The sequence below is a fragment of the Colius striatus genome, chromosome 16 (genome assembly GCF_028858725.1).
Source record: "Colius striatus isolate bColStr4 chromosome 16, bColStr4.1.hap1, whole genome shotgun sequence".
Taxonomy (NCBI): Eukaryota; Metazoa; Chordata; class Aves; order Coliiformes; family Coliidae; genus Colius; species Colius striatus.
The window spans coordinates 16,155,931-16,181,685 of record NC_084774.1 but is presented as its reverse complement, the minus strand read 5'-3'; the positions used below and the strand labels follow the sequence as shown (position 1 = coordinate 16,181,685).

At 40.9% G+C, this 25,755-nt stretch overlaps 2 protein-coding genes across 2 annotated transcripts in view; one reads left to right on the top strand and one right to left on the bottom strand.

The window, feature by feature from the left end:
* The first annotated feature begins 1,678 nt into the window (after positions 1-1,678).
* Positions 1,679-25,755, top strand: part of SLC9A8 (solute carrier family 9 member A8) — a 28,454-nt gene continuing 4,377 nt past the window's right edge. Inside the window, exons 1-13 of the mRNA XM_062009351.1 lie at positions 1,679-1,761; positions 2,496-2,674; positions 7,206-7,286; positions 10,997-11,055; positions 13,573-13,656; positions 14,522-14,623; positions 15,360-15,394; positions 15,948-16,091; positions 17,443-17,581; positions 19,094-19,199; positions 22,018-22,134; positions 23,664-23,746; positions 25,456-25,567. Of these exons, the coding sequence (XP_061865335.1) occupies positions 1,754-1,761; positions 2,496-2,674; positions 7,206-7,286; positions 10,997-11,055; positions 13,573-13,656; positions 14,522-14,623; positions 15,360-15,394; positions 15,948-16,091; positions 17,443-17,581; positions 19,094-19,199; positions 22,018-22,134; positions 23,664-23,746; positions 25,456-25,567 (1,249 nt within the window). The 5' untranslated portion in view covers positions 1,679-1,753. The remainder of the gene's footprint in view (positions 1,762-2,495; positions 2,675-7,205; positions 7,287-10,996; positions 11,056-13,572; positions 13,657-14,521; positions 14,624-15,359; positions 15,395-15,947; positions 16,092-17,442; positions 17,582-19,093; positions 19,200-22,017; positions 22,135-23,663; positions 23,747-25,455; positions 25,568-25,755) is intronic.
* The window catches only part of SPATA2 (spermatogenesis associated 2), a 65,474-nt gene continuing 55,083 nt past the window's right edge, over positions 15,365-25,755 (bottom strand). Inside the window, exons 8-9 of the mRNA XM_062009354.1 lie at positions 16,524-16,692; positions 15,365-15,847 (exon numbers count right to left, since the gene is read on the bottom strand). Of these exons, the coding sequence (XP_061865338.1) occupies positions 16,583-16,692 (110 nt within the window). The 3' untranslated portion in view covers positions 15,365-15,847; positions 16,524-16,582. The remainder of the gene's footprint in view (positions 15,848-16,523; positions 16,693-25,755) is intronic.

Sequence of the window (25,755 nt, the reverse complement as noted above, 5' to 3'; positions counted from 1 at the left end):
TACAGTACAGAATATTTTAGATGTTATCATTTGGTATCACTTGTGATTACTTCACACAGTGCACTGTGGGATGATATTTCATTTCAGTAGAAATGTTAGGATCTGCAGTGGCTGACAGACTGTACCTCCTGGTACCTGGGGTTTCCTCTTCACACATAGTTGCTTGCCCCAGCAGCCCTTGATCCCTCCAGCTGCTCCACTCTCCTACAGGGGTCCCTGGGATCCTTGTACTTTTACTTATCTTTTTTTTTCCCTTCAGATCCTAGCTTTTGTAAGGTTCAGTCCTGGGTTTGTATTTCTCTAGGTTCTCAAGCCTCTACTTTCCTGGCTCAGTCCTCCTTCCTTCCACATCCCTTCCTGAACCCTTCCCACGGCCTCCAACACCCATCCGTGGTTCCCCTTTGGCCAGGGCCAACAGGCACAGTGAGGAGAAGGTCATCTCACATCCTGAAGAGTTACATCTGCAGTCATCCCTTTTCTACATCAATCTCTCATGATTAAAAGCACATGATGCCTACAAGGCCAGTAAAACAAAACAAGCATGGAGTTTCCTGATCATGCCCCTTGAAAGATTTAAGGAACAAAAACAACTGAAAAAAAACCCCAACCCCACCAAGGCCAAACGCAAAAAACACCAGAACAAAACAAAAGCAATGAAAAAGCAAACCAGCAAAACTTTCTGGCCTTCATTCTTAGGCCAGATGACCTCCCCTTCACACCAAGCAAAACCCCAGTGACTAGCAAAGATTGAAGATTTTCTTTTGTTCAGCACCAGCGTGGCACAGAACCGAACATCACTCTGGTCACAACTGCAAGAGCCCATCGCAATAGGTGAAGGTTACGTGGGAGTGTAGCCATGTCCTTCTCCCCAGCTGACACTGCTGCAGTGGTTCTGCATCATAAAAGCAAATTAAAAAAAACCCCACAAGTTATTATGAGCTAAAACCCACGGAAATCTGCAGAACAACTTCATTTCAGAGAGAGGGTTGGACTAGATGATCTCTAAAGGTCCCTTCCAACTGATGTGGAGCTTTACCTTCTTTATAACTCTGAATTATAGAGTCTTTTTCTGCAAGTCACAACCCCTACCATTCTATGTTCTCAAGGGAAACACTGATACTTCTCCTTTTAGTTTCTGATTCTGTTTGGTGGTAACTGGATAAACGCTAGTTTGATGCTTTCAGTTTCTGCAAGGTTAGGTGCTCAGTCTGTGGTTGAGCAGTGAAAGCTGACCATGGAACCGCTGTGCGCTTACTCAGGTCTGCTCAGCCCACAGAAAAAGGTTACGGGAGCTTTGGGATGAACATGTCTTATTTAAAAAGCCACGATGGCTGAGGGACAAGGGGCCACTGGGTGATGGCGGCTGAGGGCCATGGTGCCAGGCAGCGACGGCTGAGGGACAAGGGGTCTCTGGGCAATGGCGGCTGAGGGCCATGGTGCCAGACAGCGACAGCTGGTGCCACGCAGGAAGGTGACCGCAGCCCGGGCCGCTGGGCCATGACAGCGCGGGGCCGCCCCCGCTCTCACGCGGCCCCCGGCCGGCCGGCGCCCCGCACGCACGCGTCCTGCCGGCCCCGCAGCCCGGCCCCGCGCCGATCGCTGAGCTGCCGGCCCCGCAGCCCGGCCCCGCAGCCCGGCCCCGCAGCGATCGCCGAGCTCGCGGCGGCGGCCGCCAGCGCGTCGCGCCGGAAGTGGCGGGTGCGGGGCGGCCCCGCAGGCGCGCGGGGGGAGGTTTGAGCCGGCGGCCGGCAAGATGGCGGAGTGAGTGCGCGGCCGGGTGGGCGGCGGGAGGGGTCGGTCTCCTCCTCCGGGCTGTGCCGGCGGGACAGCGGGGCGGCCGCGGCAGGGCCTCGCTGCCGTGCGGCTGCCGGGGCGCCTCTCCCCTCAGCGGCGCTTGCTTGCGCGCGGGCTGTGCCCTCGGGCCCGGGGCACCGACCCCTCCGCTCAGCGCGGTGCCGGAGCCGAGGGCTGCGGGGCGGCCGGCGGAGGAGTGGGGAGACTCCGCCGGGCTGTGCCTCCTGCTGGGCTGAGGCTGCAGCGCGGGGCCCGGGAGAGGGGCAGGAGGAGCCCACGGGAGCGGGGGCAGCCCTGAAGCGGCCCTGCGCGGCACCGAGAGCTGTCCGAGCTGGCAGGTGCCGTCCCGCAGTCTCTGCGGGGACCACTGGACTGGCACAGTCGGTTTGGTACTCTCGACAGGCTAAGTGGGCTAGTTGGCTCACTGTGCTGGGTTTTCACCTGCATCCCAGGCTGCAGTGCAGGATATTTGTTGTCTGCAGTGTGTGAAGGAAGTCATCAATAATCAGCATCGTGATGATGAACTTCCAGTATTTGTCTGAGATCAGAGACTACTTTTAATAAGCAACCGTAACATGTTGGTCACTAGTACATATTCAGTGTGATCCGCTGGTTGTTTCATGTGTGTGTATCTTTAGTGGGCTAAGCCTTTGTCGTGCTCCTCGTATCCAGTATAATCACATATTATGTTATCCTGACAGGTCTGCAAATGCCACCCATGAAGTCATCAATGTCACCCTCCACACTACCCTGGCAGCTACTACCAAACTGGTGGTACCTACACCTGCTAAACCTATCCTTCCTGTTCAGACTGGAGTCCAAGCACAGCAAGAGGAGCAATCTAGTGGCATGACGATTTTTTTTAGTCTTCTTGTTTTAGGTGAATTATGAACTGAATGTCTTTTAATGTCTCTTAATCATACTCTGAGGACATAGGCCAGCTTTCAAAATCATAGTATTTTATTTCTCTTCTGTTTTCCTCTCTATGAAGTAGAGTATTGTACAGGCACAGGGATTTAGGAAGTTGGGTATATAGCTCCCTGAACCTCCCAAACGAAAGCTGAGGACTGCTGCAAACCTTTCACCATGCTCTCAAAGTGCAAACAAGAAGTTTAATTGTCTTCACCTTCTTTATCAAGCCTGTGGCATGTGTTCATGTATGAAAAAGACACTGTCAGAATACTCCATGGCACTTGCAGCTGTCTTTGAGGACAGTGTGATAGGTAGATGCCTATTTAAATACTTCTAGCACTTCTGAGAAGCCCTCAGATATTTTGTTAAATAAGCTAGTAGAAGGCAGACAGGTTTACATGCACAAGTGCTAAAGTTCAGTATCCATACTCTCTTGCATTGCTAAAAGAGTGTGTCAGTCACACACAGACTGGCATAACTGTATTAACATTGTACATATATAGACATTTGGAATGGCAGATGGATGCCCAACTTTTCTATAAGTCTGTGCTGTTCTCTTTAATAGAATATAGTATCTCTCACCATCTGCTTAGAGCAATGCTGCAGTCAAAACTGTAACAATAACAAAACTTTCACAGAGGGCTAAGGGTTTGTCTGTTTTCCCTTGTGTGTTTCTGTGCTTGGTTCCTCCAAAGCAAGCTACACTGACAGACTTTTCTGTGACAGAACAAGCCACTTGGTCTTCTAAGTTATTCCTCTCAATAGCAAAATGAGAAAATAATAGGTATGGAGTTGACAGCAATGCAGACACTTCTGCAAATCATTTGGGCTGGGAGAAAAAAAAATGGTCTCCTATGAATAACTACTGTTAGTTGCAGCAAAAAGTAGAAGGCTTCTGATGATTTGTACAGTATCTGTTTGTTTTCAAAGAGGGTTAACATTTTCCCAGAGGTCAATGATACATGATAATTTGAACAAGAAAAAAGGAAGAGCAAAGTAAAATGTAGTAGAACAGAAGACCTCTAAGATTAAAGTTTCTAAATGTGTGTGTCTCTTGGATTTTAAAAGGGCCATTCAGGGTAAAATGATATTCCTAGGACTTAAGAACAGAGCTGTATTTTTTTGTCTGTGTTCCAGCCTGTTTACACCAGTCTGATAACTTAATGGATCTTAAAAACACCCTCAGGACAGGAGAGTTCCCTGAACAAAGTAAAGCCAGTATAAAAGCTTATTGTTTGTAGTTATTTCCATTCATAATCTCTGATTTAGTAGTGTGGGAAGGATGAAATTGAATGCATATACTATACTCTTAAATCTGGATGTTGTGAGCTGTAAAATGACCTACAAAATGTTCTAAACTGGAATAGACCCAGGAGCAGAATGGTTCTGAGCTGTGGTGTGTCAAAGCTAAGCCCCAAATTTAAAGTGCCTGAAGTAACATAGATTAGTCTCTGACCCCAGATTTCTCTGGCTAATTTGTCTGTTCAAACACCACTTTCAAAGTCATACCTCTATTCTGACATGTTCATGCAATCCACAAATTCGCCTGTTACATGCTTTTACTGTACCCTTCCTTAAGGGGACACTCAGATGGCCTCTAGCCTTCCCAGAACACTGCGTTTTCCAGCCTCTCGCCCAGTTGTTTTTACATTCCTGGTTTGTGCCTGGAGTAGATGATAATGCTGCCAGAGAGAAACTGACTAGTCTTGCACAAGGAATGGGTGACAACAGCTAAAGAATGTACCAAGGTGCCATAATGTTTATGGTGGTGGGAGTTATTTCTTGATAGCTATGGTTGCTTTTTGTTTTATTGCCAAACCAAAGTAGTCAAAAGCTAGTAGAAAGAAGCTGGTGATTAGATCTGCTAAATAGAAAACATGTTAGTGCTTGCCTTGGAGTTCACTGGAAATCCATAATGTTCATTAAGATGGATCTATCTTAAAGAGCAGTATATGCATTAATCCTAGATGTCTTTACTGGATGCTTATTTTTCATGTTTAACAGGCAAGAAATTGATACAAAACTTGATAATACAAATTAACAGGCGAATAAAATCTTTGTTGGAGATACATGATGGAGTTATTGCTCCCATAGTCTGCAGTTGGCAGCCAAATGTCTGAGTTACTTGTTAGTTGGCTTCTGACCTGCTGCAGTTTCTAGTACAGCATTTTGAAGTAAACACCAGTTTGAGTCTGCATTAAAGCATTGCACTGCAAACTCAGGTGTTTTGAGAAGTGGTTGATCGATATCATAAAGATTGGTGGAGTGGAGTAGGTAGGTGGGGAAGGGAGCTCTGCCAGGTCTTCATGAATGGAGCCATCCTTGCTCATCACTCTGAACCCACAGTTTTGGCCATGAACAAATTATATGCCAGTGGCTGAGCAAATATTGCTGGTGTTCCATGAGCCTTTGCTCAGTTCATAGTTCCATCCATCTGTTCCTATGCACATGCACACCATGTTGTGTATGAACTGAGTGTGCGAGATAACAAGTGACAGTTACAGTGTTGTGGCCATAACAAGTTGCACAAAGGCACCAAGGTGACAGCCCTTCAATAATACTGTATTGGAGAGCAGAGCCATTTTTATCATTTTTTATCATTTTTGTGGCATATATAGTGAATATGGATGTTGTTGTAGACCTCAGAAGTTCACAGATGCTGTGATCCAGGAAACCATGGCAGTGCTCAGAACTACTTGTGAACCATTTTTTTACCGTTTCAGGCTGTAAATGTGAAGCTCTCTTCTGAACGTTCTGTCAGTGGCTGCTTGATTCTTAGTTAACTAGAAGGAGCTGTTAAACCAAATCACCAAGAGCAGTTCCAAGACACTAGTTCATTCCCAAGCTCAAAATATGTGCTGTAGTAGTGCATCCTGGCATTGTGCTGCCCACACTGAAATGGGGTGAGAGTCACAGACACTTAGAAGGCACAGTGTGAGGAGAATGAAGATTCCCATTGCAGTTATGACTAGGTTTGCCAGATACACAGTTTAAAATGGCCTCTGCCACGATTAACAGGCCACAGTTTGATTCTCGTACACAAAATGCTATTGATTATGCTTGAGTTTCAGTTGCTTTCTGACAAAACACGGGCAGTAATCCTGCTTGTATCCCAGGCCACTGCAGAATGATTTGTTAGCAAACAGAGCAAAATACATGTATTACAGACATGCTGGCCAGATGTCGTTTCCTTGTTTGACCCTGTGCTGAAATAAATTAAAACAGGAGAGGAATTGTGGTGCTTTCAATGCAGGGAATATTCAGATCAAAATTGTTAGGAATTTAATAATCCAGGATTATTTGATTCTTATAGATAAGAATCTGTCTGCAGCAGTCCTGAAGCATCAAGTGATACCTTCCAGCTACATCCACGGCTGGTATCTGGATCTGCTGTAGATCCTTCGTGATTTGCCTTTACATATGTAATTTGCTTTTACATAGTGTAACGGCTCCGATGGGATTTTTGTATTAGCATAGCCTTAGTTTTTGTTGTGAGACATAGACCTTCTCCACACTGGCTGAAATGTATTACTACAGTGCAAAACTGAATTTTTAAAAACCAGTAAGTTGCATCAGATTGAAATTCTGTTGTTTTTAAACTTCAAGCCAAATCTGGTTTATTTTGACACTAGTCCGTTCCCCTTACTGGTTTAATATTTAGCAGTGCTCAACAGTAAATGTCTCTTGCTGATTTGGGTAAGAATTCGGTTGATGCTTGTTGTGAGTATCAGGATATTTAAATGGTTACCCATTCTACAGCCTCATGGCCCTGCTGAATGGGAGGTGCACAAAAGAACAAGAAGCACCAATCAGAGCTTACAACAAGGGAAATGTGGATTGGACAGAGAGGAAAATTCTTCACTATGAGTTTTAAGCACTGGAACTGGAGTTGAGAGAGACTGTGACTTCTTCAGTGATGTTTGGACCTGACAAGGCCCTGAGCAACCTTCTTTGAAGTTAGCCCTGCTTTGAGCAGAAGGTTGGACTAGATGACCTTGAGAGATCTCTTCTAATTTTTCTTACTCTGATGATTTGTTTGGGTAAAGCCCATCTGCTCGGAGGAACTCAGATATGAAAGTGTGTGGCCTTGAGATTTTTAATTGGGGCCATATATATATATGTTTTATTAAAAAATATAATTTTTTTTTACCACAAACTTCATTAAAATAATGTATTTTGTTTAACTGATGGTTTTTACAGCTATTGCTCAGGGAAGATTTCCTTGTAAGCTCAATCAGGCACTAAAAGTAGCAATAGTGGTATTTTTAGAAGACAATTTAAGTCTTAACATTTGCCTTAGTTATTTTCTGTCATTTGTAGATCCCTTTATGTGCTTCAGGAAGAATTAGGTTTGAACTAAGATTAGTGTATTAGTGGATTTCTGTTAAATCATTAGGAGAAGTTTTGCTGCCTATATCTTAGAAATACTGCTTAAAAGTACATTTTATTCTCTTTTAACACTCCTAATTCTACAATTTCCTTTTTTTTCCCCTACACAGCTATCTGCATCATATTGGTGCATTTACTGATAAAATACAGACTTCATTTTTTACCAGAGAGTGTGGCTGTTGTTTCTTTAGGTGAGTAATCATAACGTTTTTCTATTGAGTTTGTGTTAATTTGGGGACTCTCAGTAGTCTCTACTTGAAATGATGCTCTATTGTGTGCTAACCATCACTAGAACAGTGAAGAAAACAACCAAGTCACAGAATTAATTCATGGAAGAAACCAAGAAATGAGCTTATGTGCAGAGGTTGGCCCAGTACAATGACATACAGAGGCATTGTAGGGATGTCACTACTTAAGTACTTTGACAGCGTCCTGCATTGTAGGATGGGATATTGCAGCACTCGCTGGCAGCAGGAGTCTGGCCTTCCCTTTGAAGTGGTACATGCCTGTGTATTGGTTTCAGTTGAATCATGTCTGTGATTTTCATCTAACTGGGGACTGTAATTGTATCCTGAAAACTTGCCTGGACTGCCAGATAACTATTCTTGTAGTACCAGGACAAGAGCTCTTGCTATGACTTAAACTGTAAGAATGCCACCCTTAACAAAGATCAAGTGCTGAGCTTTGCAGAGAGCAGCAGAGGCATGGACATTCTTCTCTTTCTGTTTTTTGTTCTTGGCATCTCAACAGCAGGACAAGGATTTTAGCTCTGCTGCTGTGTTCTGTGTGCTTCTGTCAATCCCAACAAAACTCATAGGTTTTCTTGCTGGGGCATCACTGCTACTCAGGATGGGTGAGAAGGAGCAGCAGTGCATCTCTTGTATTTTCACACAGAGTGGAAACAGGAAACTTGAACAGTTTGGTTTTCAGTGTGAATCACAGCTTATCTACATCCCAAACCACATCAGATGATACCAGCAAATGCAATTATGCTAAGTCAAGGGAGTGTTATACTCAGTAGCAGCCCAGCTAACAGATGTCCTGTGTCACTTAAGCCTTATTTATTTATTGACTCAGTTGTGTTTAAGCTACCATCAGCTCTGTTGACAGGACGTGGTATCTGTATAATCATTGGAATTGCCAGTTAATTGCTGGTCAGTGAACCTCTGTTACTAGTAATGGTCTACACAGCTGCAAGAGCACAGCTTGAGTTTCAAGTATCCAGTTTTGCTAGTAGTGCCAGAAGTGAGGTGGGTTCTGTTCTGACTTGTGAATTAAGCAGAGGTTTTCAGGCAGTTATTGAAGACTAAGAAAAATGGCAGCAGGGAAGAGAAGTATGATTTTCACTACTGTTTCTCCCTCCATTGTCTAAGCTGCTCAGAAGCTTATGTTTTACAGTTTCTGGGAGATACTTTCCTTGTGGACAGGGCTGGAGTGCATTCACCTTAAAAGTTACTGGAATTTTGCTGGTAAAAATAGTTGCCAGAAAAGTTTTCTTTTCTTTGCTTTTTTTACCTAGTTTTAACATGCTCTCAGGAAAAAGAAAGGCTGATCATATTAAGAAAACTCCTATAACATTAAAGAGTGAGGGTTAGGTTAACTCTTAGACTCATAGCTTTCCAATTAGCTCCTTGACAAAACTGATCTTCCTGATTTAATAGATGAAACCTGATGAATAAAAACTGTGTTCATCAATCTACTAATAGAAGAACAGCAGTTTGTAAAGATGCATGGGATCGATTTTAAAAATCAGTGTAAAATTTTGATTCTGCTGCTATTAAACCCTCTTGGTGATATTTTGTGCAGCTCTATTTCATGGCTTTGCTTAGCATAATCTTATTTTAGTAGTATTATTGTGTGTAATATGCAGCTAGAAGTAATTTGTGCTATAAAAAGGTGTAAATTGTATGACTCTGGCTCATCCTTTTCCCTTAACCTCTGCTATTGCCTTACATTTATATTGTTGTTCATTTAACTTTTGATCTTATGAAATACCTCAGCTGTCTGTGACACTGTTGTTAGGGTCAGTCTGTGATTACCTCTAAAAAGCAGATTGAGACCAGCCTTTTCATTAAGTCTCTTGAGCTCATAGGATAGGGATGTCCAGCTTGTAGCCCACAGGCTGTGGTTGGCCTACTCACAGGAGTCCAATTTCACAGAGTTGCACTGGAGCTCTTCCACTTGACCAGAAAGTGAGTTAAGGGATTATCTTTTTTTTATAACCCCTCTAAACATGGTTTTATGTGAGGGCTCTAAATACTAATTCATAAAATACTGAAGGTTTGTTTGGGAAGTACACTTTCTGGAGCCTGTGCCTTCAGATATATAGGCTCTGGTTGTTGTAGTATGTTTTTTCCCCTCAGAAACTTCTTGTTAAGTGATACAAGTACTGTCTGTACCAGCTGAAGACAGTGTTGCTGCTCTGCAAAACATAGAAATGTTCTAGTTCGAGGCTTAAGCATTGGAATAGGCTGCCCAGGGAGGTGGTGGAGTCACCATCCCTAGAGATACTCAAAACACACGTAGATAAAAGTACTGAGGAATATGGTTAATTTAGTGATGGGCCTGGCAGTGTGAGGGTGGTTGGACTTGATGATCTGAAAGGTCTTTTCCAACCCTGACGACTCTATGATTCTGACACAGCTTCCATGCCAGAATGGAAAGCCTGGCTTAGTATTGAGGTTTGTGTTTATATAGCATGTGAGTGCCTGTATCTGCAGACTGCCCTCCTTCAAAGAAAAGCAAACCTTTGATGTTCCTTCATTGATGTTTTACTCTTCCTTTCCATATGAACCACTTCATGGAACAATTATTTCTATCCTCTGGGACTGATGCCTTCGCATACTTTTGTATGAAAGAAGGCTTAAGCCTCAAGGCTTTGTGTGTATGACACATCCATCAGGAGTAAACCATGTGATGCTGTTTGTAAGGCTCTTTTCATAGCAACAGTGTGAGGGTAGAAACACATGAGTTACAAGAAAGCATACTTTAAGCTTCTTGGCCACTTTTTACCTTTCATTCATCATACTTCACTTTTGCATCCCAGTATTTGTCTATCAAGTCTCCATTCTGTAAACAAAAAAACACAACTATACAGAAACACAGATCTGAAATCTATCAAAAGACAAATTCCTTGTCACTCCTTGAGAGCAATTATTGACAGTTTGTGAATGATTTTCATGACTTCCAGAAGAAATCTTGCTAGTTTGGAGTGTTCTGTCCTATCTGTAAAAATGTCGAGAAGGAAGGAGTGTGGTAACGTTTAACCACTGAGTTTGCAGCACTCTTGATAAAGTTATTTTATACTCAAATTAGTATTTCTACATGACTTAAAAGATATGTAATTCATTTGGGAAATGGTTCTGACAGTGTCTCCACCCTGATCAGAATTTGTTGCCTGCTTCATTGCCTGTAAGTGCTGTGATTTCATTGAGGCAAGATTAACTTCTGTGGAGAAGACTGATTTCACTGGAGCTGTGTTTACGCTGCAAATAGCATCGAAGTGACGTAAAGATTTTGTGCTATCACACAGATATCTTCTTTAGCAAGAAAATTGGAATTTGGTTTTAATGCAGCTTAGATGAGAAGCATTTTTGAGTATAACCAGTTGCCTTTATGAACCAATGAACACAGCACTCAATATGTGTGTTCAGTATTTAGATATCCCAAGTGATAAATCTTTTGTAGGGAAGCTATGTGATTATGTAACAATTTGGAAGCTGTTGTAGATTGGGCCCAAAACCACTTTGTGTTCTTGTGATTTAGGAATGAAAGACGTGCTGCTTCATCTTTAGCCTTGTTTTCACTTTTAAAACTTTGTTGACTGAAAGTTGATAAACTGTTAGTGGAAACAGTAATGTGTTTTGTGACTATTTCAGATTATTATCTCATTCTCTCCTAGGTATCCTTATGGGAGCATTTATAAAAATCATAGAGGCTCAAAAGCTGGCCAACTGGAAGGTATAATTGAAGCAATTAATTTTTAACTGTATAACAATCCTTAAATGTTTAAAATAAGACTGTTTGTAATATCACTTTCGTTAGATATAATTTCCAGAAACTTATGTACATTATACTTTTTGCCAAAGATTAGGGGTTTTTAGTAACAATAATACACCAAATTGAAATTCCTGATCTTGCTGAATGTCTTCTACACAGTAGGTTATTTTTTTCTCTGGGTAATCATTTTTACAGTACCAAATCTAAAGAAAGATTCTTTTTTCCCTCCTTCACTGAAATAGCTTCAAATGCATAGACTGTGAATCAGATGCAACTTTGAAATTACATATTGTACTTCTTTTTTTTGTCAGAAACTACACTAATTCTCTATACATTTATTTAAGCAATTGCATAGTTCAAGAGTCATGTTGTGATATTTCATTGGTATGTATTTACTTACTAGAAACAGTGGGTGGTGCACTAATTGGTGTTATTTCATTCTCGATTTTTATCAACTGGATTAGACTTAAAATTGAGAGTCAGTTAAACAGCCACAAAATCAGCATTTTAAAATAGCTTTGTATTGGTTAAGTAAAATAACATGAAGAGGATCACACATGTAGGAAGGAAAAAGAAAGCTTAAAGTATGCTCTGATTTGAGCACTGATTCTATAAACATGGGAAGTATTGATCCTAACTAACGAATGATGTAGTTTGTTTCTGGTAAGCATTGGTGAAATCTTGGGAAGCACTGGGGGTGCTGTGACCAGTTGCTAACCTTACCAGCTAAGTTAAAGAGTCACAGATATCACACTGTTACTGTTTGCTTATTTAAGTTACTTTCACTGTATTAAAGCTTAGGTTTTAATATAGGCTGTCACAATTTCAGATGTCAAATGTTGTCATCAATAGCTATTGTGTACTTTAGGAAATGATTTTTTTCAGAGCTTGAAACATCTTAAATTGTGTTTATCTGATATGTAAAAAAAATAGAGTATTTAACTGCAGGCTATATCCATGTCCAAAGCAAATTTTGGATCATATCCCAGCCCTAAAACTTTGTAAAGTTATTTCTTTCTATCACCACTTACTGAGTCTTCAGTGGACCTTGTACTTGCTGGTGATTCCTGCTGGTTAGCATGGCTGATAATTCATCCTCACATTGTACTTTCCTGGTCTCTGCTTCAATGCAGCACTAATAGAGTTGTTCCTTTTCATCATTTCTTGCCTCTTATTCCAGCTCTTCTTTCAGGGCTTTTAAACAAGTGTAAGGAATCAGGTGTGTGGGGATTTTTGTTCTAGCACAGTTACTGTGTTGGTAGAAACAAGGCATTAGCCATCATGAAAGTTGTGCATGCAGGATAATGGAGTACAGCATTTCAGCATAAAGGATGAGTTTGATTTTCTAAGTCCCCCAAATCCTTTAAGATGATTATCACTGGTACTGACAGAAATGAGACTTTAAAGAGATGAGTACTTCTGTGAAAGCCAGTGTTTTAACACAACAGTCAAGCGGCTGTTTAGCCTGGATTTGAATAAACTAATTGGTGCTTAGGAAAGTGACAAGTTCTGCTGTATTCAGAACTGTGGGGACCAGGAGAGAGCCTGGTGAGTAAAGAGAGGCACATTCAGCTGTGATTAATTTGCCTCCTGTGCTTAGTCGGCCAATGGAAGAAACACGGGGTGCGAGTTTGGGTGCCAGTGTTAGCCAGTGATGAGACAGGCAGCACAGAGTAAAGTCACCAAAAAAGAACACCTTCATGATGTGGTTAATTTAGATCACTCTGATGGTTAAAAGGAACTATAGTACCATTAAATTACACACATAAATTACATTTGCCAAGAAGAATCAAGCTGAACTCTTCACAGTGGTGCCGCATTCACAGGCTGCCCAGGGAGGGAGTGGAGTCTCCTCTGGGCGTTTCTAAACCCACCTGGACATGTTCCTGTGTGACCTGATTGAGGGGAACCTGCTTTAGCAGGAGGTTGGACTGGATGATCTCTAGAGGGCCCTTCCAACCCTCACCATTCTGTGATAAAGCAAGCCTGTTCACTTGCAAATGTACTAAGGTGGTGACCTGATTTCTTGTCAGGTGATAAATTTTCTGGTGAAACTGTACTCTCTCTCAGTTAACCTAGAGTATATTCAGACCAGTGGCCAAGAGGTCACTTGACAGTCCTTACAGATTTTGAGGTAAAACTGTAAGGTAAATCAGGAACACTTTTGTTGAAAAAGAAAGCTTTTTCCTTTGTTATAAATAATCTGTTTTCTCTGCAGCTTATTTGAAGATAGTAAATATAAATAAATACAACCTAAATGTCTATCACTAGATAAACCAATCTCAGTAGAAGTAGCAGCCCTGGAGTAGTTTGCTATTCTTCAGCCTTTTGTTTTGTTGTAAGAAGGGAGAATCATTAATGCCATTTTCATTTCCCAACTTTTTTTGTTATTATTTAAATCATTTTCCTTTTGGAAGAATTGGTACTATGTAAATAATTATGATGTCCTTGAAATTTTGCTTCATTTTTGTTTTGCAGGAAGAAGAAATGTTTCGTCCAAATATGTTTTTTCTGCTTTTGCTTCCACCTATTATATTTGAGTCTGGATATTCATTACACAAGGTTAGCCCCTGACAGACACTCATTTTACATGTTGGGATCTTGCTTGGAGTACATTCTGCTTTTAGTTGTCTTCATCAGTTTGGAATAATTGCATTAAATTCCATCATATGGATCATCAGGCAATTGGGAATGCAAAATTTAAGCCTCTTCAACCCAGAATGAAGGGAATGTAGCTTGTTATTGTGAACTGAGTGTTGGCAAGCTGTTAGGGACTGCACAGGGGTGTGTTTCCTTGGCTGGAGACATTCCTTACCTCATCAGAGCTGCACAAGGGCTGATGTGAAGGAGGCAAAATGAGGAGTAGTAAAATCAGAAGTGGGAAAAGTGGGGTCACTCCATAGCTAAAGAAAAGGAAAATGTTTACAAGGGTTTTCACATTCTGCCTGGGAGCCTGTTTGTGTGGATGTTTCTCACAGCACTAGTCCTGTCTTGAGGCAGTTCTGGTCCTCCCTGGCTGCTGCAGGAGGACAGGGACTGAGCAGTGGGCAGTAGGGATACCCCGAAGTGATACTAACACTAAAGACGTTTTTGTACAAAGTTACAACCTAGGAAGTGGCCTGGCAACTGGGACATTTGTAAGCCTTTTTCACAGGCTACAACAGATGGATTAATTTACAGTTCTGTCAGGTGGGGAATACGTCAAAATGCTGCTGAATATCCAACTGTTTGTCTGAGAGTTGGTTTGCTGTTAGGGTACCAGCCTGACATCCTGTCCTGGGTATCAGAGCGATTTGCTGTTGACCTCAAGAGAGCAGGCTCTTTAGGCAGATGGTGTGGATTTATACCCTAGGGTACCTGGAACCAAACTATTACTTTTCCCTCAGATCATATTCACTAATTTACTTACTTCATTATTGTGTTTCAGGGTAATTTTTTTCAGAACATCGGTTCCATCACTCTGTTTGCTGTGTTTGGCACTGCAATATCAGCTTTCATTGTAGGTGGAGGAATTTATTTCCTGGGCCAGGTAAGAGTAGCTGCTTAGAAATACTTACCTTCATCCAGCTTGCTCTTTGAAAGTCCATTTTTCAAGAGCAGAGAAACATAGTGAAAATGAATCCCTGGGTCACAAAGTCCAGTTCTCTGTTGTCACAGAGGCAATGTTGTATAGCCCTTTCTGCAGGCATAGTCTGCTCCATGTTAAAAGCAATTAAGACTTTTTGCTTTCCTAGTCTTCCTATTGGGAGGCTATTACAGAACCTGTCCTCTCTAGAGCCATCTTCTGATTCCCAGTATTAAATGTACTTGTTCTCCTGTCAGTGGTTGGAGTTGGTATTTTTGCTTCTCTGCTTTGGTGTTTCCCTCTTTGTTAACATAGATAATTCTGTTTTCTCTCCACTCTGGTAGGCCAGGCAATCCATACTTTGCACTTTGCCTCTCAGATTTACATTCCTTTGAATGCTGTAGTTACTGTACTCACCTGTATTTATTCCAGTGTCATCTGGTCTTCCCTGGTTTTTGGTGACCAGAACTTCAGCAGTAGGTTACAGTTGGAGGACAGTGTTAGACTGGGTAACATCACTACTGTGATTTTGTTTCATGATAATGATTTATGAATTTTGTTGAATAGTTATGTAAATGTCTATATTTTATATATATATATACACTATTTAGATCTAGTTTTTTAGTAGTTTCATTTTAGTATCAGTAGAGAACCACAGTTGATTGTGATTTTTCTTTTAACATTTTAACTGTTCTTTCAGGCAGATGTAATTTATAAACTCAACATGACAGACAGGTAAGCAGTTTTCTGTTAAAATCCATAAATAAAATGGGCGGCAAACAAGAAACACAAATGAAACATGCATGAACAGCAAAAGTCTTCCTTACTTGGTTCCAGTGTTTGGCTTTACACAGCTGAGCAGTCCCATCTTTGGATTAGAAAGTAATGAAGTTTCAGCAGTTCTCTGTAAATGCTGTTATTTAGTACTGAACAGGTGTTGCTGTGCATGGTTTGGACTGTCTCTGTAAAGTTGTGTGGTTTCCCCTTCCTCTGATTTTTTTTCTTATTTAGTTGGAATGAGACATTGATACTGTTGTTTAGAGCTGGGAGTTATTTCTGCAACATCTCTTCCAGCTGGGAAACAACTTCTCCAATTGGTATATCAGTAGATGGAAAATAGAAACTTCCCTGTTGTTACTTCAGAATCTTATGAATAGGAGGACACCATAACTTTTCCCTGTGTGGAAACTGTAACACATAATGTCTTTGTTACTCATGATTCATGTAAGTTTACTAGTTACAAATTTTTCTTTCATCTAGTTTTCTTTTTTGTTATGTGTTCTCCCAGTTTTGCATTCGGCTCTTTAATATCTGCAGTTGACCCTGTGGCTACTATTGCCATTTTCAATGCCCTCAATGTGGATCCTGTACTGAACATGTTGGTTTTTGGAGAAAGCATTCTCAATGATGCAGTCTCTATTGTCTTGACCAAGTAAGTGCACTTGAACTCCGTGTGTATATGAAAACACCAACCACACAGAATCACACAGAATCTTAAGAGTTGTAAAGGACCTCGAAAGATCATCTAGTCCAACCCTCAAAAAACAACCAACCATATTGTTTTCTGGTAATTAGTACTTCAAATGGCAGTAATTCTTCCATCTCCATTTGGAATGAATCATGTATTTCTAATGTAGAACTGAATTTTTGTATGATCCTTCTTTGTTAAAAGCAACCCAGAACATAAACTGCACGGGCAGAAGACAGTCAATGGATGTCTTATTACCTCAGTGCCTCGTCCCATTGACCCAAAATAACTGGTTGCTTTCTAAGTCTATACATTTACCAGCCATCTTTCCTTCTGAGGGTTCTGACAACAGAAAACCAATGTGTGTCTTTTCAGACTTGCAAAAAGAATATTTACCTTGCCAAATATGCATCTGTGTCTCCTGTAGCGCTGGCTTATGTCGAGTCTGCCTTCAGTCAGGGGTGGGGGAATGTATCAACATCCATGCATAGTTTTGTATTGTGGTTATCACAGAGAAGAAGAACTGCCAACAGTCTTGTCCTTTGCCCATGATAATTCTTTGGGGCTGAAAGAGTAAAAAAAACCATTGATATATCTTGATGTTACTGCTGAAGTCAATAGATGTGTCTATGACTGTATATAGGAAAAGTAAATACACTAAGAAGGTAGTAGTGTCAATTTTTCAGTTAACTAATTGCTTTTCATACAGTCACTGTTTGTTTATGGTCACAGCAGTCAAAAAGAACATTAGTTGGAATCCATGTCTTCTCTGCCTGAAATTCTATGAAATACATTCCTGAAATACAAAGAATTTTCTCCTCTTTTCTCCTAAGAGCTGCTTTGTTTTCCTTCAGTGACCTTCTTCTCTCATCTACACCTAAATATTTTATGAGAGTTCTTCCTGTTCATGTGTTCTTCTCTGAGGATCACATGATCTGTCTCTCTTCTTTCTCATGCCCTGAGTTTTTTACACAGCAAAATGTGTTTTCTTTTCCTTCTCAGTCTTTGAAAACTGCTTCACGATACTGGGCATTACCATAGCCTGGTTACCCCATTCTGGGGATTCTTCACAAGAGCACTGCTGCATTTCCAGATTTTTAGCAGAATTAGGTTTCCCTTTGGGGATTTCACTAAGACTTGATTTAACATCTTTTGACGTTCCTCTTGTTGTATGTATCAAAATAAAAGCCTTTTAAGAGTGGTAGCAACAAAGGAATGGATGTCTTTGTTGTTGTTATCAAAAGGTATTTGGTATTTTTGGATCCAGGCTTAGCATTTATAACCATTTCTTCTTTATTTTTCTCATTATATCTAGCACAGCAGAAGGTTTGACAAGAGAAAATATGTCAGATGTAAGTGGATGGGAAACCTTTCTACAGGCACTGGGATACTTTCTTAAGATGTTCTTTGGCTCTGCAGCACTTGGCACACTTACTGGTCTTATTTCTGCATTAATATCCTTTTTTAATTTGGTGATACACAGGTATAAATTGGTGACTTTCAATATTCTTACAGTACTTTTCTTTCCCATCTTTACAAGCTTTTCATGGGGGATATTTCTTATTTTGTTGGCTGAGGATTTTCTCTTGCTCATTTTGGTTTTATGTTAGTGTGCATGGGTGGGTATTAAAAAGTTGCATCAAATTTTAATGAACATAATGAAGTTCTGCAGTGCTGTGTGGTGGCTGACATTACATGCTGTGGAGTGCTGCAGCCTTTAGGAATTGTTTTGTAGATTCAAAATGTATTAATTCCATCCCAGTACTGTTCTGTTTTTACCAACATATGGGTCCTTTTTTACATACATAAATCAGTTAATTAAAATTTAAAAAGAAGCTGCTTTTCCTGAGGGCTTTTGATTCAGAGCAGCTCATTTGTCCCTCTGTGTCATATTCAGGCAGCTGAATACAGACACTGTTCTAGCTGGATTTACACTGAGTTCTGTTTTGCCTCTTCCACTTCCATGAATTGGTTGCTAAACAACCCAGAAGCTTCTCTGCTAAGATAAGGAAGGATATTTGTTCTAAGTCAGACACCTTTGTTACTTTTCAGACCTTGTTTAATGTTAACACTGACTTCACTATTCTTTGTGCTGGGCTTGTACAGAAGCTATTCATGTCATCTGGGACACTGTTAGCACTTTGTTTGTAAACAAGAAGATCAGAGAGTTTGGTTAAATACAGACATATTTCCTCTCTTGGTTCATTAGCCTGCTCTCATGAACTTTTAAATTATTCCACACATCACAATAAAAGTGGCAGGCAGATGTTCAACAGTGTTTTCACTGATATCAAAATGATATTAAGACAAAGAAAAAAGCAGCTTATTTGCCCTGTTAGAGTTATTTGTGCCTCCAAGTATTAGATTTACCCTGAGCACGTAACATTTCAGTGCAGCAAATGACATCTCTTATTAGTTGGCAACAGATAAATAATAGTTGAAGGTTCTTGCTGGTTCACGACCCAGCAGGAATGGGAACTTCTTGTCACAGGCATTTAAAACTCTGAATTTTAACAAAGGTGTTAGGTGGAGTTTTTTTAAGCACTAAGGCAAGGATGTGATTGAAGGAATATTCCTCACTGTTACTGCAAATCTGTCATATCCACTTGAAAATAACTAGAAGTCTAGTGACCAAACAGAGGAAATGGCCCTTCTAGATCCAAACAAACAATCTGGCACGTTGATATCAGTATTGTGTAGGTACATCAGGAGCAGACCTTTCCTGTCTCTAGGTCTGTCCATTCTGTAGACTTGCACCAGCGGTAGCTTCCAAAAGAAACACTCCTTGTAAGAAACTCTTGCTCTTTCCTTACTTGAGTCAAAGGCCAACGTGCAGACTTGGGTGAGCTATTGAGTAGGTGAAGTGCATGAAGCACAGGCATTGTTTTGTCGTGGAATGACACAGATTTGATTTTTTTCTGTGATTTGTTTGTGATTTACTTTTTCCATAACGTTGCCCTGTGCACGTGCTAAAGCACATTGATTTAAGGAAAACACCTTCCCTGGAGTTTGGAATGATGATTATCTTTGCTTACCTTCCTTATGGACTTGCAGAAGGTATCTCACTCTCAGGTGAGTAGCAAAATGAGTATGTGCAAGTTTCTTGGATAAATTTAGGCTGTAGATATTATTTGTGTCTAAGAGCGGCCCTGGTTTTTTACATGTTTTCTCATTTAACCTGTGCTCTTTGACTTTAAAGAAGTACTTAACCTCTACTTCCTGGCATAGAAGTATAGAAAAGGTAACTGCAGTTTTCATAAGCATTACTTAGCCAATGTAAATCCACGTATTCCCCCCAGTTACTTCTGCCTAACAGAGAACTGAAATTTCAGCTGCATGCTGTAGGTCTCACCCGTGTCAGCTAGCTTAGATGATGTCCAGCCTGGTAGATGTTTTTCTGCCTGTCCTTCAGTGCCCTTGAGGAAATCAGCTGAAACCACTGACTGTTGTATGTATCTCTGAATATTTGGTAGAAGTTTTGCTGAAGGCCCTGAGGAGAGGCTTACAGGTGAACTTCTTCAATCATTCTGTAGAATCAAGTACAGTGACAGGATCCAGTTCTGCTGGATGCCCAGTGTCTCTGACCTTTCTGATTTCAGTGGTTTTTTTTAAGGCAATCAGCTTCTCATCTTGTTTCTCAAAGAAAAGTGGGATGGGATGCAGTAGTTAGTAGGATACAAATAGCTAGGAAATCTACCTGCTTCTTTTTTCTTCCTCTGTTTTTTCTTGGGTTGTGGAGGGTGGTTAAGTTTTAAGTACATTAAAAGGTAACATTTGCTCTACAGTTTGGGCCATGCTACAGATTTGTGAGGAGTAGTAGCAGGACTAGATTTCTTGTAAATGAGATGGAGGTATGAAGTCAGACTTTCTGAAAATGTGCTTGAGCTAATATGAATACTTTGGGGTGGATCAGGCAGTATCAGCAAGCCTTCAGTGATGTCACTGGAGTTGTATTTTTTTATGTATATGAAGATGGCCTATAATCATGGTAGTTACACAACTGAAATGTGTAATCCTAATGCAAACATTCCATTCTGCTCCCTTGCATCCAGAACTACTCTGTGTGTGTGTATAGGCCAACACATAGGCAGGGGAATGAAGTTATATGAAACCTGAGCAAGCAGTTTGATATGTGAAAATATTTGTATTGCTGTAAAAACAAGTTTTGCCCTGTGAGATTTTTCTGGGGGGTTTCAGCACATTTCTATTTCTAGTTTATATTGCTTACTAATATCAAATGACAACAAAATACTACAGAATTGCAGTGCCATTGCATTATATAACCATCTCCATGTTGGTATACAAGGAAATAGAGTTTACAGTAAGATTCCTAGCTGGTTACTCTGAGGATGATAGAGGTTCTGTGTCATTCTGTTTGTAAAGACAACCTCTTTAATTGGCTCAAGTGCTTTCAAGAATGACTTCTCAGGAAAGATTAACTTTGAATGGTCTTTGTCAGGTCACCTCTGTGTTTCAAACAAAGGATTCTTTTGATTGTACCTCAACTGTTCTGATCGTTCCAGTTGTGTACATCTAGGCCACTCCTGGGCATGTAGCTCCAGCCAAGTGCCTCCACTCTTTTAAACTTCCCTTGTTTTGGGCAAAACAGGAATACTCCCACATGTCATCCTGTCCTTTTGAGACAGGGACTGCATTGTTTTCCTGTAGGTTGTATTGTCAATTTTGGTCAGTTATTTCCTCAGAAGGAATACTGTAGTTGTTCAAGTGGATGGCTAAATTTTTCCCACAGTCCTAACCATCATCTCAAATGACATCCTTTGCAGGCCTAAGTCAGTGTGGCAGCCGTGGAGATGCTTAAAACTTCTTTTAAGATACGCATCTCCCTATGAACAGTGAACAACTGACAGTGTGTGTGATATGTCTTCAGCAATTAGCAAAATAGGTTGACATTCAGATTCTTCCCATAAGTAACCAAGAGCTGGGGAGGAAGGTAAATGGAAAAAAATCCCTAACACAAATCAAAGATTTGTGAAATACAGTAAAATCTGAGGTAGCTCTTGTGGCCTGTGAGAGCAGGTCTGTTCCTCTGTCCAAGCTGTGCACATCTATGGGACAACTGAACTCCATGATGGACAATTTGATGTTTTTTCCTATAGGTGACAGCTGGGATTAATGTCTGTAGTGACTTACAGCAGATGGTTTAGTGACCATTTCTGCTGGAGGCAAGGGATGTTCTGCACTATAGCATTCCTTGCAGGCCCAGTGTATCAGTCTGTACCTTTCTTATAGTTGATGATCTTAAATGTCTTTTCCAACCTAAATTATTCCAACAAAGGCAGTTTTTTCCCTGAATTCTTACATCTCCATAGCTTTTCTGAATTATCAGATTGGTAAGAACTTGGGAGTACACCTGTGTGTGCTATTCCATTCTTGATGTTTTGTGGCATTAGATGTGGTGCACCATACTGCAGTGCTTTCACACCTGTGCCCTGTTGGTTTCATTCTGCTTCTGGTGAAGTGACTGGACCTGGCTGATCAGCAGGTAGGAGAGAATGACACCCTTTCTGGGAAAACCGAGTCATGCAGTCCTCCAGCCCTGCTGTTCTCAAATTGTATGTATTCTTCTTTTGATCTCACCTTTCTCCCTGTTAGGAGAGTGAGAAGCAGGAAAGCCACTTAAGAATTGGCTTTTTATTTCCCTCACTCTTATGGGAAAAAGTGACAGGGATTTATTCCAGCTTCCAAGTGACCTATACTGAACCTCCTGCTATTGCATGTGAGCAGTGGAACCAGCCCAGTATCAATAGCAGTGGTAACAGAAACCCTACTTATTGCATCATAACTTTTGTGTTAGTAAGGGCTATAAATACAAATATTTGCAGAGTGCAAGCTATTCTTCTACTGTTGACTGCCACATTTTTATCTACAGGTATCATGGCAATCCTCTTCTCTGGCATCGTGATGTCTCACTACACGCACCACAACTTGTCCCCAGTTACTCAGATTTTAATGCAGCAGACACTCAGAACTGTTGCTTTCATGTGTGGTAGGTGCTACCTGCTATTAATAGCTGATGTTCATTGTTTTAACATTTTATTTGCCTGAAATGGTGATTCTGATGGGAGCAGCAGAGGGGGCAATTTTCTTCTAGCCATTTGTGTGTCAGTGGTACACGTCTTTAAGGGAAGAATTCCTTGTACTGGAGGCTGGAAGGCAGTCAAAGTCACCTTTCCTGCCATGCTGGATAAAACACACAGTAAATCTCTCTCTGCCATCCTGCAGGCTCCTGCTGAGATTTGCCACAAGACTGATAACCAAATAGAGGTCTCTGGCTCCTATATTCCTCTGGTGGAGTTTTAGTTTCAGGTGGTGGATTTTTAGCAGTATTTTTTTAATGATTTTGCATATTAAAAGCTACTTGCAAAAAAGCAGCCTCACAAAACTGAGAAGTTCCTGGAAGTTGTGACACAAGCAGCTCAAAGTCCCATAGCCTTTCCTTTGCCTTCTACAAGCCAATCTTGAAGAAATGACATGATTCTGTATTACAAATACATCCCTTTAGGGTTTTAGGGGATGGCTTGGATGCATTCCCTGTTGCTTGCAGGAAGATGCATTTGGAACATGGTCAGGGAGTGGCCTTGCTGCAAACTGAACTTAGCCAGTCATTACTTCAGCACCAGTAGCTCATCAGGGTTTGGTCTTAATCTATGACAAATGCTAAAACACTCCATGTATTCATTCAAGTCACCATAAAGGAGTTATTTAAGATGCTGTGCAATTTTGTACACATTTGCAGCAGGTTTTGAACATGCAAATGTGAGCAGTCAGCACCCAAAGCATAACCAAACAGCAACTCAGGTGTTGCCACTGTCTGTCATCCTCCTTTTCACTGCCTTTATGCTAAGGAGCCTACCTGGCTAGGACGGCTGTGAACTGAGGAACAAATCTTGACTCTGTGGTTCTCTGATGGGGATCAGGTGGTGCTGTGGGAGTATTTGGATTGCTGTAGTCACTGTGCAGTGGTGATTCTGTTTCAGATCTGCAAACATCACCTCTAGAGGTTGTTGGAGTATACAAAGGTTGGTAGGTCATACAGGGCAGTATTGTATTGCAAAGAAAGCCACGAACTGCTGCTGGTTAGAAGGATTTAAGGAATTTAGCACTTTAGTATAATGTCCAACTTGCAATATATGAGCTTGTGCCTGGCATTTGGTTTGATATAGAATCTGATTCAAAGCTACAGAAGTCATTAGTGGTTGGTCCTGTAGCTTGAGTTCTGCAGCTTGTCCTGTATTCCTCAGATAAAAAACTCCACAGTCTTCAGAACAAGGTTTTGCTGGCTTTGTTCATACTCATTAGTCCTTTACAGCTGGAAAAAAGCCTGCACACACAGACTGAGGTGCTGTCCTCTGTCAGCAAGTGAAAGAGTCTGGCCTTTTGCATAATGGTATCTGTGCCTATTTTGTGCATTGAAGTCAGGAAATGTTATTTCCTATACCATATGTAGTAACTTACAGTAGGGGTAGAAAAGGTTTTGTAGAATTATGTATTTAAGAAGTGATTTCTCTTTTTCAGAAACGTGTGTTTTTGCATTTCTGGGCCTGTCCATTTTTAGTTTTCCTCACAAGTTTGAAATGTCCTTTGTCATCTGGTGCATAGTAGGTATTTACTTTCTTGCATGCATGTGTAGATGTGGTTTCAGTATTGGGGAGGGGGGAAAACACAGGAAGCTAAAATATTTTAGAATGGTTGTTATGTTTTATAGGGGTTTATGAAAATACTTGTATATATTGTATGAATTTAACCCTCACTAATAGCATGAAATTATTCCTGTTCACAGCACTTTGGTGTACAAATGATGAGTCTTCTTTAAGGAATTCCAGTGTGCTGTTATTTCAAAGCCCTTCTGTATAAGATTATTACAAACAAGGAAAAGAACCTTGCTTGTTTCAACTCTAGTGGATTTATTAACATAGATCCCAAAAGGTGTTGAGGTTATGATACATGCCACTTTATTCCAGAAACAATCCTGAGTTTATACGTATCTTGAGCTTCATGTGAGGGGTTTGTGTGAATGGGCATTTCATAGCAAACTGCTGTGCAAACCAGTATCAAACTGCTCCATTTCACCTCCAGCACTGCAGCTGTTGAGTCTTTCTCTCCCATATATTGTGGTGGTGTCTCTACATAAACAATTTCAGTCCTTACATCACCTCTTCACTCTGAGCTCACCTTGTTCAGAGACAGTCCTTAATCAGAATCGAGTCTGTGACTCCGTTCTCGGTTCTTTTTCTTTCATTCTGTATTTCAATGTAATTTTATGTTGTGGCATTTTGAATTAGGTTTCACATGGGGGTTACCTACATCTGTTGCTATTATAATTGTTTAATGTAGGCATGAAAAGTACCTTCTGTGTTGCAGAGTCAAGAGAGGGAAATGTGAATCCATTTGCAGTGCTGTACAGTGACGTACACCAGCACATTTCAGTCCCTGGTTCAAGGGAAGAATTGTAATCTGTAGTTTACACATAGTGATATCAGCATAGGGAACTGCTCTTACTGCATAGCACCCAACTTCCTTATCTAATATATATCTAAGGTGTGCCACTTCCTTCTAGGTACCATTGTCCTCATGGGCATAATGCAAATTGCATAACTTAGCAGTGACTCATAAAGCAAAACAGCACAGCCCTTCAGGGATCCTGCTGACTAATCTAGGATATTTACCTTATTGAACTCTGTTTGTGGTGGAGCTGAAATGCAAAGCTGTTGTGAAAACCTTTGCTTTCCTGAGTTAAAGTTTTCACTGTATTTGTTAATTGTCTGCCACTAAATCATGGCGCATTCCCCCCCCAAAGTATTGCTTCCGTGTGTGGTGTATTTTATAACCATACCCAGGGAAGTGCTGAGGAACTGGATTACATGCTATTTGTTTGGCTTCTGGTCTTTTTCTTTAGGGAGCTGGTCTATGGGGAGCCAATAGAAATATCTTGCTGCCTCTTAGCTGCTGTGCCAAGGGAGTGATTAAAGGAGCTGAAGTGACTGAACTGAGGAGAACTTTTACCCCAAGTAATTCTTGGTCTCTCTGGAATGCCTCTTGGGTTCCATTTATTTATTATAAAGTAAAGTAGTGTCTGGTCTCTGTCAGTGACAAGTCTAGTTTAGTTTCAGTTAGACACACAAAATGTTTAAAAAGCTAAATTCCACATTGACCTATGCTGAGAGATCCCTTCATGGCAGTTTAGCAGCACGTCTACTTGCAAGGCTTGTACGTGGAAAGAGTATTTGCCTTACCCTGTACCAACCAGATGCAGCTGGGGCCTATGTGAACACAGCAAATCAAATGGCCTTTTATTTCTGTTTTTCAGGTACTTGTTCTGTTTGGTAGAGCAGTGAATATTTTCCCACTTTCCTACCTACTCAACTTTTTCCGTGATCACAAAATCACTCCCAAAATGATGTTTATCATGTGGTTTAGTGGTAAGTTAAACCTCCAAGTATGGACAACTGGAAAAAGTAGTTTCTCATTGTGTGAGTTACTCTGGGAAGAATTGATTTGCCATCTGTGGAGGAAAACTCCACATTTGCATTGTTCTCAAACCCAAGTGCAATAGATGTGTTCTCTTTCCCTTCGTGCTGGAGGACTGTGCAGTTGTGATCCCCACTAA